This window comes from Nuphar pumila, chromosome 3, assembly GCF_984573655.1.
Source record: "Nuphar pumila chromosome 3, dmNupPumi1.hap1.1, whole genome shotgun sequence".
In the NCBI taxonomy this organism is placed as follows: Eukaryota; Viridiplantae; Streptophyta; class Magnoliopsida; order Nymphaeales; family Nymphaeaceae; genus Nuphar; species Nuphar pumila.
The window spans coordinates 127,487,456-127,500,228 of NC_143251.1; the positions used below are offsets into that span (position 1 = coordinate 127,487,456).

Sequence of the window (12,773 nt, forward strand, 5' to 3'; positions counted from 1 at the left end):
CGATACCGGCCTCGATAAACGGGATACGGGTTTCTCAACAGAACACCCGCTAAGAGGTTCGCTTGAACCCCCAATTCGGGATCACCCGAGATATGCCAAAAAGGCGAGCAGAATCAGCCAGTCACATCCTTCCAAATGCTTCGATTTGGAGCAGTCTTTGATGCTTTTGCGCAGCTCCCTGAAACCTCAAGTCGACTCTGCAGGACTGCACGCACGAAGAGTCAGGATCCTTGCGAGGTATCCCTCTCCTTAGACGAGGATGTATCGCCAGCTCCCAACTGAACTCTTGTCGCAAGAGTGAGTGATAGATGTCTCTTGCATCCTCCACGAGGATGCCTTTAAGGCATACGCAAAGAGCACGAACTTGCACGTCATCTGCAAAAGCAAGGGCCTAGGCGCAACGGCAAAGTAAATGCGGTAAGCAGAAGTGCAACGCAAACCCTCGCACAACGCGCGATGGCAAGTAAAGACTGTAAGCAGGAGTGCAACGCAGAACCTTTGCACGATGCGCAACGACAAAGTAAAGGAACTGTAAACAGGAGTGCAACACAAAACCTGTGCGCGATGCGCAACGGCAAAGTAAAGGAACTGTAAACAGGAGTGCAACACAAAACCTGTGCGCGATGCGCAACGGCAAAGTAAAGGACAAGGATCGCGAAACTGCGTCCTTGAGTTAAATGTGTACTCGTATAAATATATATGATATATATATATATGCATATATATTTATTTAATTGTCTTTTTTAGTTAATTGAACTCAATTCAATTGTCCAAGTCTTCTGTGCAATCTTTCTTTACCTTTGAGAGTTGCTAGCTTGCTGTCGTCCGCGGATGTACGCGATTGGCGGCTTGGGTCGCAGAGCGCGAGCGGGATCCGTCGTACGAGCTGCAAAAGTAACGATCTTAGCAAGCTAATACCAAAATAGAAAGTCAGAGGCACTATCGCCGCCATGACGTAAGGGAAACAGAGGCAGGTGCATTGTGCACATGCGCACCTGCTATAAGCGCAAGAAGCAGAAGCAGGGGACGCGAGCCCCTGCTGACTTGCTGTCAGCGGACTCCGAGGAGGCAGGGGGTTGCACCCCTACCCTCATAAAGCGAGGGCAAGCAGGGTTGCGCCCCTGCCTGACAAAGTAGAAGAGAGGCAAGGGCAGAGTCCCTGCCTGTCAGCAACGAAGGGGAGGCAGGGGGCTTCGCCCCTACCAGACGACATACAAAGAGGGAGGCAGGGGGCCTTGCCCCTGCCTGCCGAAGAACAACAGAGGCAGGGGTGATGCCCCTGCCTAAAGAGAGAAAAGGCACAGGGAGGGGGCTCGACCCCTCCCCTGAACGACGAGGGCACATGGAGGGGGATTGACCCCTCCCTTGACCAAAAGAGGAAGCAGGGAGGGTTCGACCCTCCCCTGCTGTCAAAGGGAGCAGGGAGGGGTTGACCCTCCCCTGCTGAAAGGAGACACAGGGAGGAGGGGCTCGGCCCCCTCCCCTGTCAACACAAGGAGAAAGGAGGGGGCTCAGCCCCTCCCCTAAAGTAACACGAAGTAGGGAGGGGGCCCAGCCCCTCCCCTGTCGATCAAAAGGACAGGGAGGGGGCCCAGCCCCTCCCCTGCCGATCAAAAGGGCAGGGAGGGGGCTCGACCCCTCCCCTGCCGATCAAAAGGGCAAGGAGGGGGCTCAGCCCCTCCCTGCCGATCAAAAGGAACAGAGAGGAGGGGGCGAGCCCCTCCTCTGCCGATCAAAAGGGCAAGGAGGGGGCTCAGCCCCTCCCTGTCGATCAAAAGGAACAGAGAGGAGGGGGCGAGCCCCTCCTCTGCCGATCAAAAGGGCAAGGAGGGGGCTCAACCCCTCCCTGCCGATCAAAAGGAACAAAGAGGAGGGGGCGAGCCCCTCCTCTGCCGATCAAAAGGGCAAGGAGGGGGCTTAGCCCCTCCCTGCCGATCAAAAGGAACAGAGAGGAGGGGGCGAGCCCCTCCTCTGCCGTAACAGGAGGCAGGGAGGAGGGGCTCGGCCCCTCCCCTGCCGTGACAGAGGGAGCAGAGAGACGGGAGAGGTAGAGAGGAGAAAGAGAGTGGCGAACGAAAGAGGGGGTGGTGCATACCTGGTGGTCGCCAGCGGCGGCATCGTCGGCGTCGGAGGGAGGTCGCAGGTGGCGGCGGGTCGGCAACACAGAGGAAGGAGACGAGAGAGACGAGAGGGGGAAGGAGGTTTCCAGAACCTCCCCCCCTTCGTCGCTGCGTGCTTTTAAAAGCACGCAGCCGACTTGTTTACCTGGGTCGGATCCGGGTCCGGATCCGGCCCGGATCCAAACATAAATTTTTTTTCCGATTATTACATTACCTATGTCCAGAGCGTTTCCTAGTCGTTACTTATAGTAAACTGAGCCCTAAGAAATATGGCCCCTTCAAGGTCCTCCGACGATTGGGTCCGAATGCCTACCTCCTTGAACTGCCCGAAGCTTGGAACATTTCTCCGATTTTCAATGTGTCTGATCTATATGCTTACTGTGGGGACAACAAGTCGTTAGAGCCGACTTCTTCCCAACCAAGAGAGAATAATGCAGAGCCGTCTGTACCAGAGCAGGTTGAACCGCGCGACCCTGGCACGACCAGGGAACCCGACCCATCACAGGGAATAGACAATCGGATCCAGCAGCAGGATCCGATCACATGTGAGGGGACCCGATGCAGGGATGTAATACGCACCTATTCCAGAAGAGGGGAGACCTGGTTCCAAATTGAAACGGTCTCGGGTCCGGATCTAGACCCGAGACCCGGATCTAGACCCGAGACCCGGATCTAGACCCGAGACCCGGATCCGGTGATCAGCTTTAAAAACCCTGTCTAGGGTTGCGTGAGGGGACCTTTCTTTGAAGAATAACCGCAGTTTCTTTTCAGCCATTTTCTTTGCTTCCCTGTTACTGTCAGTATTTGTCTTTACCTTTCATTTTATTAAGTACCTTGTTCATTGTTATTGAGATTGAAATAAAAGGAATCCAGCCTCGCCGTCGTGGTTGGGCATTGTTACTCCAGCCTGTTCAGTGTACAATCGTGTGGGTATTACCTTTCACAGCCACCATCTGGAAACGTGAGGGCTGAAGACTGCATCTCATGGTTGTGCCTTCACTGCCTTCGACAAAACGCGTGAAGGCTGCATCACAGATGTAATCTACATGGTTTCAATAGTTTCAAAAATCGGCAAACTGCAACCTATCAAATTTTAATGGCTCAAAAAACTTACTTGTGTCAGAAAAATATGATCCAAGGTTGAGCAAACAGATTATGCCTAGTAATTAAACCATGCTGAGCATATTTATGAGGTCAGATTGAGCTGATACAACTTGCAACTACAATTTCCAAACAAGATTGCACACACACACACACATATAAATATTGTGTGTATATGTTTTTACACATATATAGCATGGGTGTAAGCTGCATTCCCTCAATTTGGCCTTATATGTGTATTCATTTTTCATCATAATCTGTTTGCTAAGGATTGCACTTTGTATTGTGTTTTTTTAACATAAAAATATGATTTTCAGGCATGTAATTTTGGTTCATTGTAGGCCATTGATTTTTAATCTCTTAAAACACCTACATGTGTGTGACAATGACATGATCTAAAACTTGCTATATATGTACAATTATTTATTTATTTTTGTATTTATTATATGTAGGATTTAGTCGACAAAAAAACTGAAGAAGTATGAAAAGTTGTGTTATCTACTAAATGCAAGTCAGTGCATCCTATATATATATATATATAGAGAGAGAGAGAGAGAGAGCAGTAAATTGTATTTACAATATGGTTGGAAACTATGTCACACGGACTCGGCTTCAAAGCCGACGCACCGACACGGGTGCGGCTCGGACTCGGTCAACCCGACCCTAGGTGCGGTCAACGCACCCAGGGTCATTTTGGTCTATTTTTTGGATTTTTTTAAAAATTTTCTGGGCTACAGAATTTAAGAAAAAAAAATCTTGGGGGGGGGGGGGGCACTGCCCCCCTATAACCACCCGCCATGGGCGCCCCCCCCTGGACCCCTGCCCGCTGACCTCGCAGCGGGACCCGCGCCGGGGGGACCCCCCCCCCCTCCTGTAAGGAAAAAAACCCTGAAGCAGGCTTCACAACTCATCACCTGTCCCTTAATAGGCACAACTTTGACCGAGTCTTTTATATATATATATATATATATATATATATATATATATATATATATATATATATATATATATATATATATATATAGCCGACTCCCCGTGTCCAAAATTTTTGAAATTGCGCCGCACCCGCACCCATGTGACATAGGTTGGAAATTACATGTGCAAGCTTTATTCACTCAATCTGACTTCATAAATGTGTTCACGTGGTTTAGTTGCTGGGGATCGTGTGTTAGACCATATGTTTTTGACTCATGAAATTATTGCACATTGTGGATTGTGGATTTTAAAAGACTTAGAAAAACCTGCCTACATGTTGCAAATACATGATCCAAAACCTGTTTCATTCTAAACAAGCCATGTAGATCACATCTGTTTAGATCTACCAAATTTGAAGAAAATGTGAAAAATGACATTTTATACTTGGTTATTTTATATAATTTCCTTATGATTTTGAACTTTGATAATAAATTTAAGTTAAAAATTAGAATGCAATGTAACCAAATTTTTTAAAAGGAAACAACACAAGTAAATATAGAAATAGAAAATCAAGAACATAAAAAGATAATAGAGGAAGTTAGGGATTGTCTGTTGACTGTGTCCAACATGTCTCCTTGTGTCCATGAAGTGATATGGTGTGTCAAGTGTCGACACAAGACACACATTCTAAGTGAAGTGAATGTGGCATAGGTAGCTAGATGTATGTCACACATGCTAAGTGAAGTGAATGTGGCATAGGTAGCTGGATGTATGTCGATACCCATGGAAAGTTTGTAATAAGATGTGAATTCACTACAATAACCAAGAATGATTTTGCTAAATTTATAAAGTTCTTAAAAACAAGTTTTCCTTTCTTTTATTATTTACTTTTCATGCACTTTTTACATATTTGGTAAATTCTCTTTGCAGTTGCAACTGGGAAGAAAGAAGGTCATGGCTCACATGTTATGAAAGAAATGGAAAATATACTTACAGCGATGATGATTGCATGTGGTCCCCATCTTATTGTCATGTTTTGGGTTGCAAAGTGCATTACACTATGACAAGCTCTGGAAAGAAGAAACTTTTTGAGCTTCATGAGATATTTAAGACTTTACCTGGTCTTGTGATGGAGAAAAGTGTATATTCCACTAAAATTAGTCCTGCAGAGGCTACAGCTGACTCTGGTATCTGGGATATTTCTGATGATATCTTAACTAATCTGTTGAGTGTACTTCCACCGAAAGACCTAATCAAGGTTGCAGCTTCTTGCCGCCATTTAAGATCCTTGGCTGTCTCTGTCATGCCATGTATGAAGCTTAAGCTTTTTCCTCACCAGCAGGCTGCGGTTGAGTGGATGTTGCATCGTGAACGGAATGCTGAGGTTCTTGCACATCCTCTTTATGTGGGTTTCTCAACTGAGGATGGTTTTCGCTTCTATATAAATGCTGTTTCTGGTGAAATATCAACAGGGGTTGCCCCTACCCTCGCTGATTTTCGCGGAGGGATGTTTTGTGATGAACCTGGCTTAGGCAAAACAGTGACTGCCCTTTCTCTTATTCTCAAAACTCAAGGTACATTAGCAGACCCACCTGAAGGTGTGGAAGTCAAATGGTGTAAGCCTAATTCTGATCAGAAATGTGGCTACTATGAACTTAATGCTGATGACTCCGCAGCTGGCAACTTCATGTGGACTTGGAGGAGATTCATGGGACAGTCCAGACAGAGGGGGCTCATTAGCTCTGGTACTTTGTCCCCGGAATTTAGTTCTGGAGGAAACACTGGTCTCTCTTCATCATCCAAACGGTCAAGAACAACTCCTTCTAGTTATGTGAATCGTGAGGATTTGTCTTTCCTTAGAACAGATAGTTCATTATGCTCAGTTAGACATCCTTTGCAGGCGTTTGCTTGTCGGCAAACAAGAAACTTGGCGTGTGTAAAGAGAAATCTTCTTGAGTCATATGAAGGAAATGTTGGATTGACTACTAGAGCAATGGCGAGAAAGAATGTTATAGATCAATCATATGCTTTGGATATTTTGACAACAGAATGCCCAGAAAAACAAATTGATTCTACTTCAATTCTAACCAGTGACTGCAAGAAGCAGAAGACAAGTGCTGATTGCGTAGAAACTTGTGAGACTTGGGTCCAGTGTGATGCTTGCAGCAAGTGGCGAAAGCTTTCAGGCACAAACCCACCAGATCCGAAGCTGGAATGGTTTTGCAGTATGAATGGGGATCCATTGCATCAAAGCTGTACAATCCCAGAGGAGTGTTGTGACTATAGAACATCCATTACCAATTTGCCTGGGTTTTACACCAAAGGAACTTCCTCAGGGAAGGAACAGAATATACTGTTTTTTACAGGTGTGCTTAAGGAGCATCGAGCATTGATGAACCCTTTGACATGGAAAGCATTAAGTTGGCTGTCTAATCTGTCACCTGAAAAATTATTAGCAATGGAAGCAAATGGATTAATTCTTCCTCCAAGTTTTAATATAGGATTTGATCCTAAGAAAGAAAACCATGGTTTTAGTAAAATTTTTCAAGCATTTGGTCTTACAAGAAGGATTTTACGGGGAACAATCAGATGGTATTATCCAAACTCTCTCTATAATTTGGAACTTGACACAGTGGCACTACAGATTGCTTTAACCAAACCATTGGATGTGTTCCGGTTGTATTTGTCTAGGGCAACCCTCATTGTTGTCCCTGCAAATTTAGTTGACCACTGGAAAAACCAGCTCTCAAGGCATGTTAGTCCTGGTCAGCTGCGGGTTTATGTCTGGGCTGATCATAAGAAACCTCGTGCTCACAATCTTGCTTGGGACTATGACATTGTAATTACAACTTTTAACCGTTTGAGTGCTGAATGGGGCCATCGTAACAGGAGCGTTTTAATGCAGATCCATTGGCTTAGAATAATGTTGGATGAGGGCCACACTCTTGGTTCAAGCCTCAGCATGACAAATAAGTTGCAAATGGCCATTTCATTGGCAGCTTCAAAGCGGTGGTTGTTAACTGGAACACCAACTCCAAACACTCCCAACAGCCAGGTGGCACATCTTCATCCCATGCTGAAATTTCTACATGAGGAGGCATATGGGAAACATCAAAAGTCATGGGAGGCTGGTATTCTTAGACCATTTGATGCAGAATTGGAGGAAGGTCGCTCACGAATTTTACAGCTACTTCAGAGGTGCATGATCAGTGCCAGGAAAGTAGATCTGCAAACTATTCCTCCTTGTATCAAGAGAGTGGTGTTTCTTCATTTTACAGAAGAGCATGCGAAGAGTTATAATGAACTTGTTGTTACTATCAGGCGCAACATTCTCATGGCTGATTGGAATGACCCTTCCCATGTTGAGTCCCTCTTAAATCCTAAACAGTGGAAATTTCGTAGTAATACAATCAGGAACGTCAGGCTATCATGTTGTGTGGCTGGGCATATCAAAGTAACAGATGCTGGCGAGGATATCCAGGAAACAATGGATATTCTAGTTCAACGAGGTCTTGATCCTGTTTCAGAAGAATACATGTTCATAAAAAATGCTCTTTTGAATGGTGGAAGTTGTTTCAGGTGGCTATGTCTTTAGTTCATTTAGTTATATGCTGTTCAAAATACATCTTTCAGATGACTTATACATATGCAACTATGTGACATGTTCCTCTTTCAGGTGTAAGGAATGGTGTCGTTTGCCTGTAATCACTCCTTGTAGGCATTTATTATGCCTTGGTTGTGTTGCTCTGGATAGTCAAAGATGTACATATCCAGGATGTGGATATGCCTATGAAATGCAGAGTCCTGAAACCTTGGCTCGTCCAGAAAATCCCAATCCCAAGTGGCCTGTCCCCAAAGACCTTATTGAGTTGCAACCATCATATAAACAGGTGAGATGATTTATCTTGTTTTCTCTCTTCTGGATTGCGATGGATGACTGGCACATGTATCAACATCTGGATCTCTTTACAGGATAACTGGGACCCTGACTGGCATGCAACGACAAGCAGCAAAGTTGCTTACCTGGTAGAAAGGTTGAAAAATCTGCAGAATACCAATAGAAAAATGGGTTATTGTCTAGATAAGGACAATATGGAAGCCGGTGGGCAGATGCTTTTATCTTCCCCAAGAAAACATTGGAACGAGATTGTGCACCATGAGGACAAGACAGATCTGCTCAATAAATCCCATGGCAATTTGCCAGAGAAAGTTATTGTATTTTCGCAGTTCCTCGAGCATATACATGTTATTGAACAACAGGTATGCTTATGGATAGTTGTGCTGTTCTCTGTTGATTTTCATATTAATGAGTGCCTTTGTCTTCTGTGCAGTTGACAATTGCTGGTATCAAATATGCTGGGATGTACAGTCCAATGCATTCTAGTAACAAGGTCTTCATACACTTTATTTTAGTTTTCTAGTTGTTATCAAAGTAATATGTGCTCATACTCTTGTATCATGCTCAGATGAAGTCATTGATGATTTTTCGATATGATGCAAACTGTATGGTTTTGTTGATGGACGGGAGTGCAGCCTTGGGTTTAGATTTGAGCTTTGTCACACATGTTTTTCTAATGGAACCAATTTGGGATAGAAGGTAATTTTTCTTCTTGACTATTATTGCATCAAATATGGTTCCAAATTTTTAGAATCCTAAATGGCTGTCCATGTGACAATCACAATAGATATGGTTTTCTTTTTCTGGTATACATTTCTTAGTGAATTTCACTCTTACCATGGTAAAAGCATGTTGAGCCACTGTATATATAATGAAAAGGTAGCCATATGTTGCTCACTCAGAGAAAGGTATATGGCTATTTTAAATATTCTTTCCTGCTGGAAATGAAAATATGAGAATCCTTTCAATGAAAATGAGTCAGGTCCACCTGCATATATGATTCTGTTGTGGAACTTTCTAAGCTTCCTACTCACTTTGAGGTATATAGATTTATATTTTCAACTTTGTATGCCAATGGAAATGTTGTAAGTGGAACCTAATGCCTAAGAGATCCTATAGATGTCCATGATCATGGACCGTAATATTGTGATGACTGTTATGGCATTTTTCAGATATTCTAATGTAATCTGAAAAGATAAATTTAAATTCCGTAATTTCTTTATCTTTGTTATGATATAGCTACTTTTTTTTCTTTACAAGCAGTATGGAGGAACAAGTGATAAGCCGGGCTCACCGAATGGGTGCTACTCGTCCTGTTTATGTGGAAACTTTGGCCATGAATGGAACCATTGAAGAACAGATGCTGGGGTTTTTACAGGTTGATAATGTGTATAGAAAGATTCATTTTTTTTGTTAGATATGCTAACTGACGGCAATTTAGGATAAAACAATGCGACACATGCAGTATGTTTCCTTTTAATGAGCATGCCTAATAGTAGTGTTTGTTGCTTATTGCACATGTAAAGAGTTTATATGATCTACAGTTGATTCTTAGAACATTCTTGATTTTGTTTATTATTACTGAACGTTGGGACATTCTTGATCTACAGTTGAATTTCCTTTTCACTAGGACATTCTTGATTTTGTTATCCAGAAAGTCTTTGCTTGCTTTTAGTGTACCATGTAAGCAAACTCATATTGTGCAAGTTTCCCCCTTGCCTTCTGTTTTGGATTTATTTATCGCATGGTTCTTCTTCTTTGCTTGTATCCTTCTATATTGTTAGGAGCTTTGAAATTCAGTAAGTTATGGTAGGGATGTGCTATTTAGCTTCTAAAGTACAAGTTAATAATTTTGTTAGAAAATGTGTTAGTTTGTGGGAGTCTGTAATTGTGTATTTTCAAGTAGTTTATTGTATTTTTGTACAAATGATGGACAAATTTGTAGTTGTATCTTGTAATCAAGGGTATTTTGGTAATTTACCAGAACCCTAACATTATAAATAAAATCAGCTCTATGAGCCAAGTAGGCTAGCATTCTTTTCATCAACCCTCTCTCCTTGGTCGTCTCCTAGTGTACTCTTCTTCATCTTCCTCTTCTCTTTTCTCTAACAGCTTAGTTTTACGTGGTACCAGAGCAGGAGATTGCTTTGAGGACCTGCTGCCTAATCCAATACCCTAAGGTTCTGCTGCTGAAACTCTGCATCAACTCCTTCACACACTTCTATTGCAATCCATATAACAAAATGCAAAAAGAACAGCACAAGATTCCACGTCTCTTCTTCTACTTTTTTTCTTCCTTTCTTGTCAGTCTTTTCTCCTACTTTTCTTCCTTTCTCTCCTTCCTTTCAACCTTCTCACATCAGATCCAAATTTCAGATCTAGTCTTCATCACTTCAGATATGAAACCCAAATTTGATCATTTTATCCTACAAAAATTCCTCGTCCAAAACCTTCTTCATTCTTCCCTTCTTTCTCTCTTTCTTTCCTTCTCTTTTTCTTCCTTTCCCTCCCTTTTTTATTCCTTTCTCTTTCTGGCAGATCTGAACCTCAGATGAGCACATTGTTCTGCGCCAAATCTGCTGCAGAACAGCCCCACACTTCTACTTACTTCAGCCTGACATGGTGCTGATGTCAGCAACTTAACCTCATCTAACATCATAACAATCTATCTTAGTTTTTGGGTTTGTTGCTGTCTGCGTACCCTTCCTCATCCTGAAAGATTGTCTTATCCTTATTTATGTCATGTGGCTACTTCGGATCTGGATATTCAGACAAATCATTTAGAGCACTGTGTATCTTAGATCACACTTTGGATCTCGGATCCGATTGAGTCTAGATCTTCATCGTTTGGATCTTGGATTTGTACCAAAACATTCATATTTCAGATCCAACCTGTTTGGATCATCTTGAATTTCAGTTTTGCACCAAAAGATCCTTATAGATGTGCAATCTATTTGAATCACTTTTTATCTTGGATCTACATTGAAGTCCTTATTTGAATCTAACTCATTTGACCTACTTTGGATCTTGGATCTACACCGAAGGTCTTTATCCCTGTTAAAAATATGTATACAATGTATATGTATTTTGTACATACATATGTATATATATATATATAACTAGATTAGTAACTAGGTTAGTTTAGATTTTTTTATTTTTGGTTCAATTCCAACTAGTCAACCAATGTTGACTAGTCAAAATTAAAAGACGTCGGGAGGGTCCAACGACTCTATTTAGAACCGTTGGGCCTCTCCCGACAACTCTATTGAGCCCCATTGGAATGATTATATAAAGGGGTGAAACCCCCTCACTAATGTAATGCTTCTTTCTTATTTCAGTCAATAAAGTAACATTTTTTAAGCTTGTCTTGGTGGGTCTTGTGTGTGAGCCCATTTGTGGCTTTTGTGTGTTCTTTTGGTGCTTTGGTGAAACTCTTTTGAGTGTCCACTTTGACGATTTGGTGAGCATCTTCGAAGGAACTTATTTTCTTACATGGTATCAGAGCTTGGTGACCAAGCTGATTTTATTTTTTAGTGCATTGGGAAGCATACTACTCAATATTTGAAAAAGTTGATGCCTCTTTTGCAAAATCTATTCAAGTGCTTGTGAGATCGTGATTGCGTTCCAAGAAAAAGATTGGTGGTGCTCACGAGGAGTGTCTGTGCTCTTCATTGGTGGTATTCGCTTTGTGGTGGAGTGCTCGTGATCTTCTCTTTGTCTCCTCTTTCTTTCTTTCTTACCCTCTCTTCTTTTTCTCCCTTCTCTCTATCTTTTGTTCTATCCTTTTTAGCCCTTGTAAAAATGGATGACAATGAAAATGTTACCATAAAACCTATCAAGTTCAATGATACAAATTATGTAACATGGACTTCAATCATGAAGAACCTCATATTAGGAAAAGAGTTGTGGGGATTAGTGGATAGGTCCGACCCGAAACCCAAACTAATTCTTACTAAGATAGAAGGTGAAAAAGAAGTGCCTCTAACGGAGGTTGAAAAGAGCAATGCTATGGTCAACTATGAGAAAAAATTGAAAGAATAGAGAATGAGGCATGCCAAGATTATGGCTTGGCTCATTAGTAGTGTCGATAACAAGAAGTGCTCTAGTCTTGCCAAATTTGAACATGCAAATAATGCATGAGACTATCTTAAGAGAATGTATTTTATTAAAGATATTGCACATATTTGCAATGTACAAGAAAAAAATTGTACCATGACTCAAGGAGAAAGAAGCGTTAGAGAATATTTTAGTGAATTATCCAACCTTTGGAATGAGTTGGCTCTTCTTGATCCTAGATGACATTGTCCCAAAGATATAGAACTCCGTCAAAGACAAATTGATGTGAATCATTTCTATGAATTCATCAATGGCCTAAGACTAGAGTTTGAGTATACCAAATTTACTCTTATTTATAGAGGAAAAGTTTCTTCTATTGAATATACAATTGAAGAACTAAGTAGGGAGGAAAATAGGCTAAAAAAGAAGACCTCTAGAGTGATGATGACTCGGTTCTAGCCATACATAGGCTAGGAAACCATGTCCATACTTATAAACCACTATACTATGAAAGACCAAACAATGATCTCTATGGAAAACAAGGAAATTAGTTTGAGAAGAAAAAATTATTTGTTATTATTGTCGCGAACTGGGACATGTCAAGACTTATTGCCCTAAGTTAAAGACACCTTATGAGAAGAAGGTTGCTTTGGTTACACAAGAGTAAAGTGAATTCAAAACTA

The 12,773-nt window shown here is 42.1% G+C and overlaps 1 protein-coding gene across 3 annotated transcripts in view; it reads left to right on the top strand.

Annotated features, from left to right (window-relative positions):
- LOC149843705 (F-box protein At3g54460-like) overlaps positions 1–12,773 on the top strand; it is a 77,800-nt gene that overhangs the window by 22,996 nt on the left and 42,031 nt on the right. For all 3 annotated transcript variants that reach the window (XR_016430912.1, XM_090000030.1, XM_090000028.1), the window contains exons 2-7: positions 5,067–7,715; positions 7,813–8,026; positions 8,109–8,396; positions 8,468–8,527; positions 8,603–8,733; positions 9,298–9,412. Coding sequence is in view for 2 of the 3 variants with exons in the window: in XM_090000030.1 (XP_089856156.1) it covers positions 5,067–7,715; positions 7,813–8,026; positions 8,109–8,396; positions 8,468–8,527; positions 8,603–8,733; positions 9,298–9,412 (3,457 nt within the window). In the remaining variant the exon portion in view is untranslated. The remainder of the gene's footprint in view (positions 1–5,066; positions 7,716–7,812; positions 8,027–8,108; positions 8,397–8,467; positions 8,528–8,602; positions 8,734–9,297; positions 9,413–12,773) is intronic.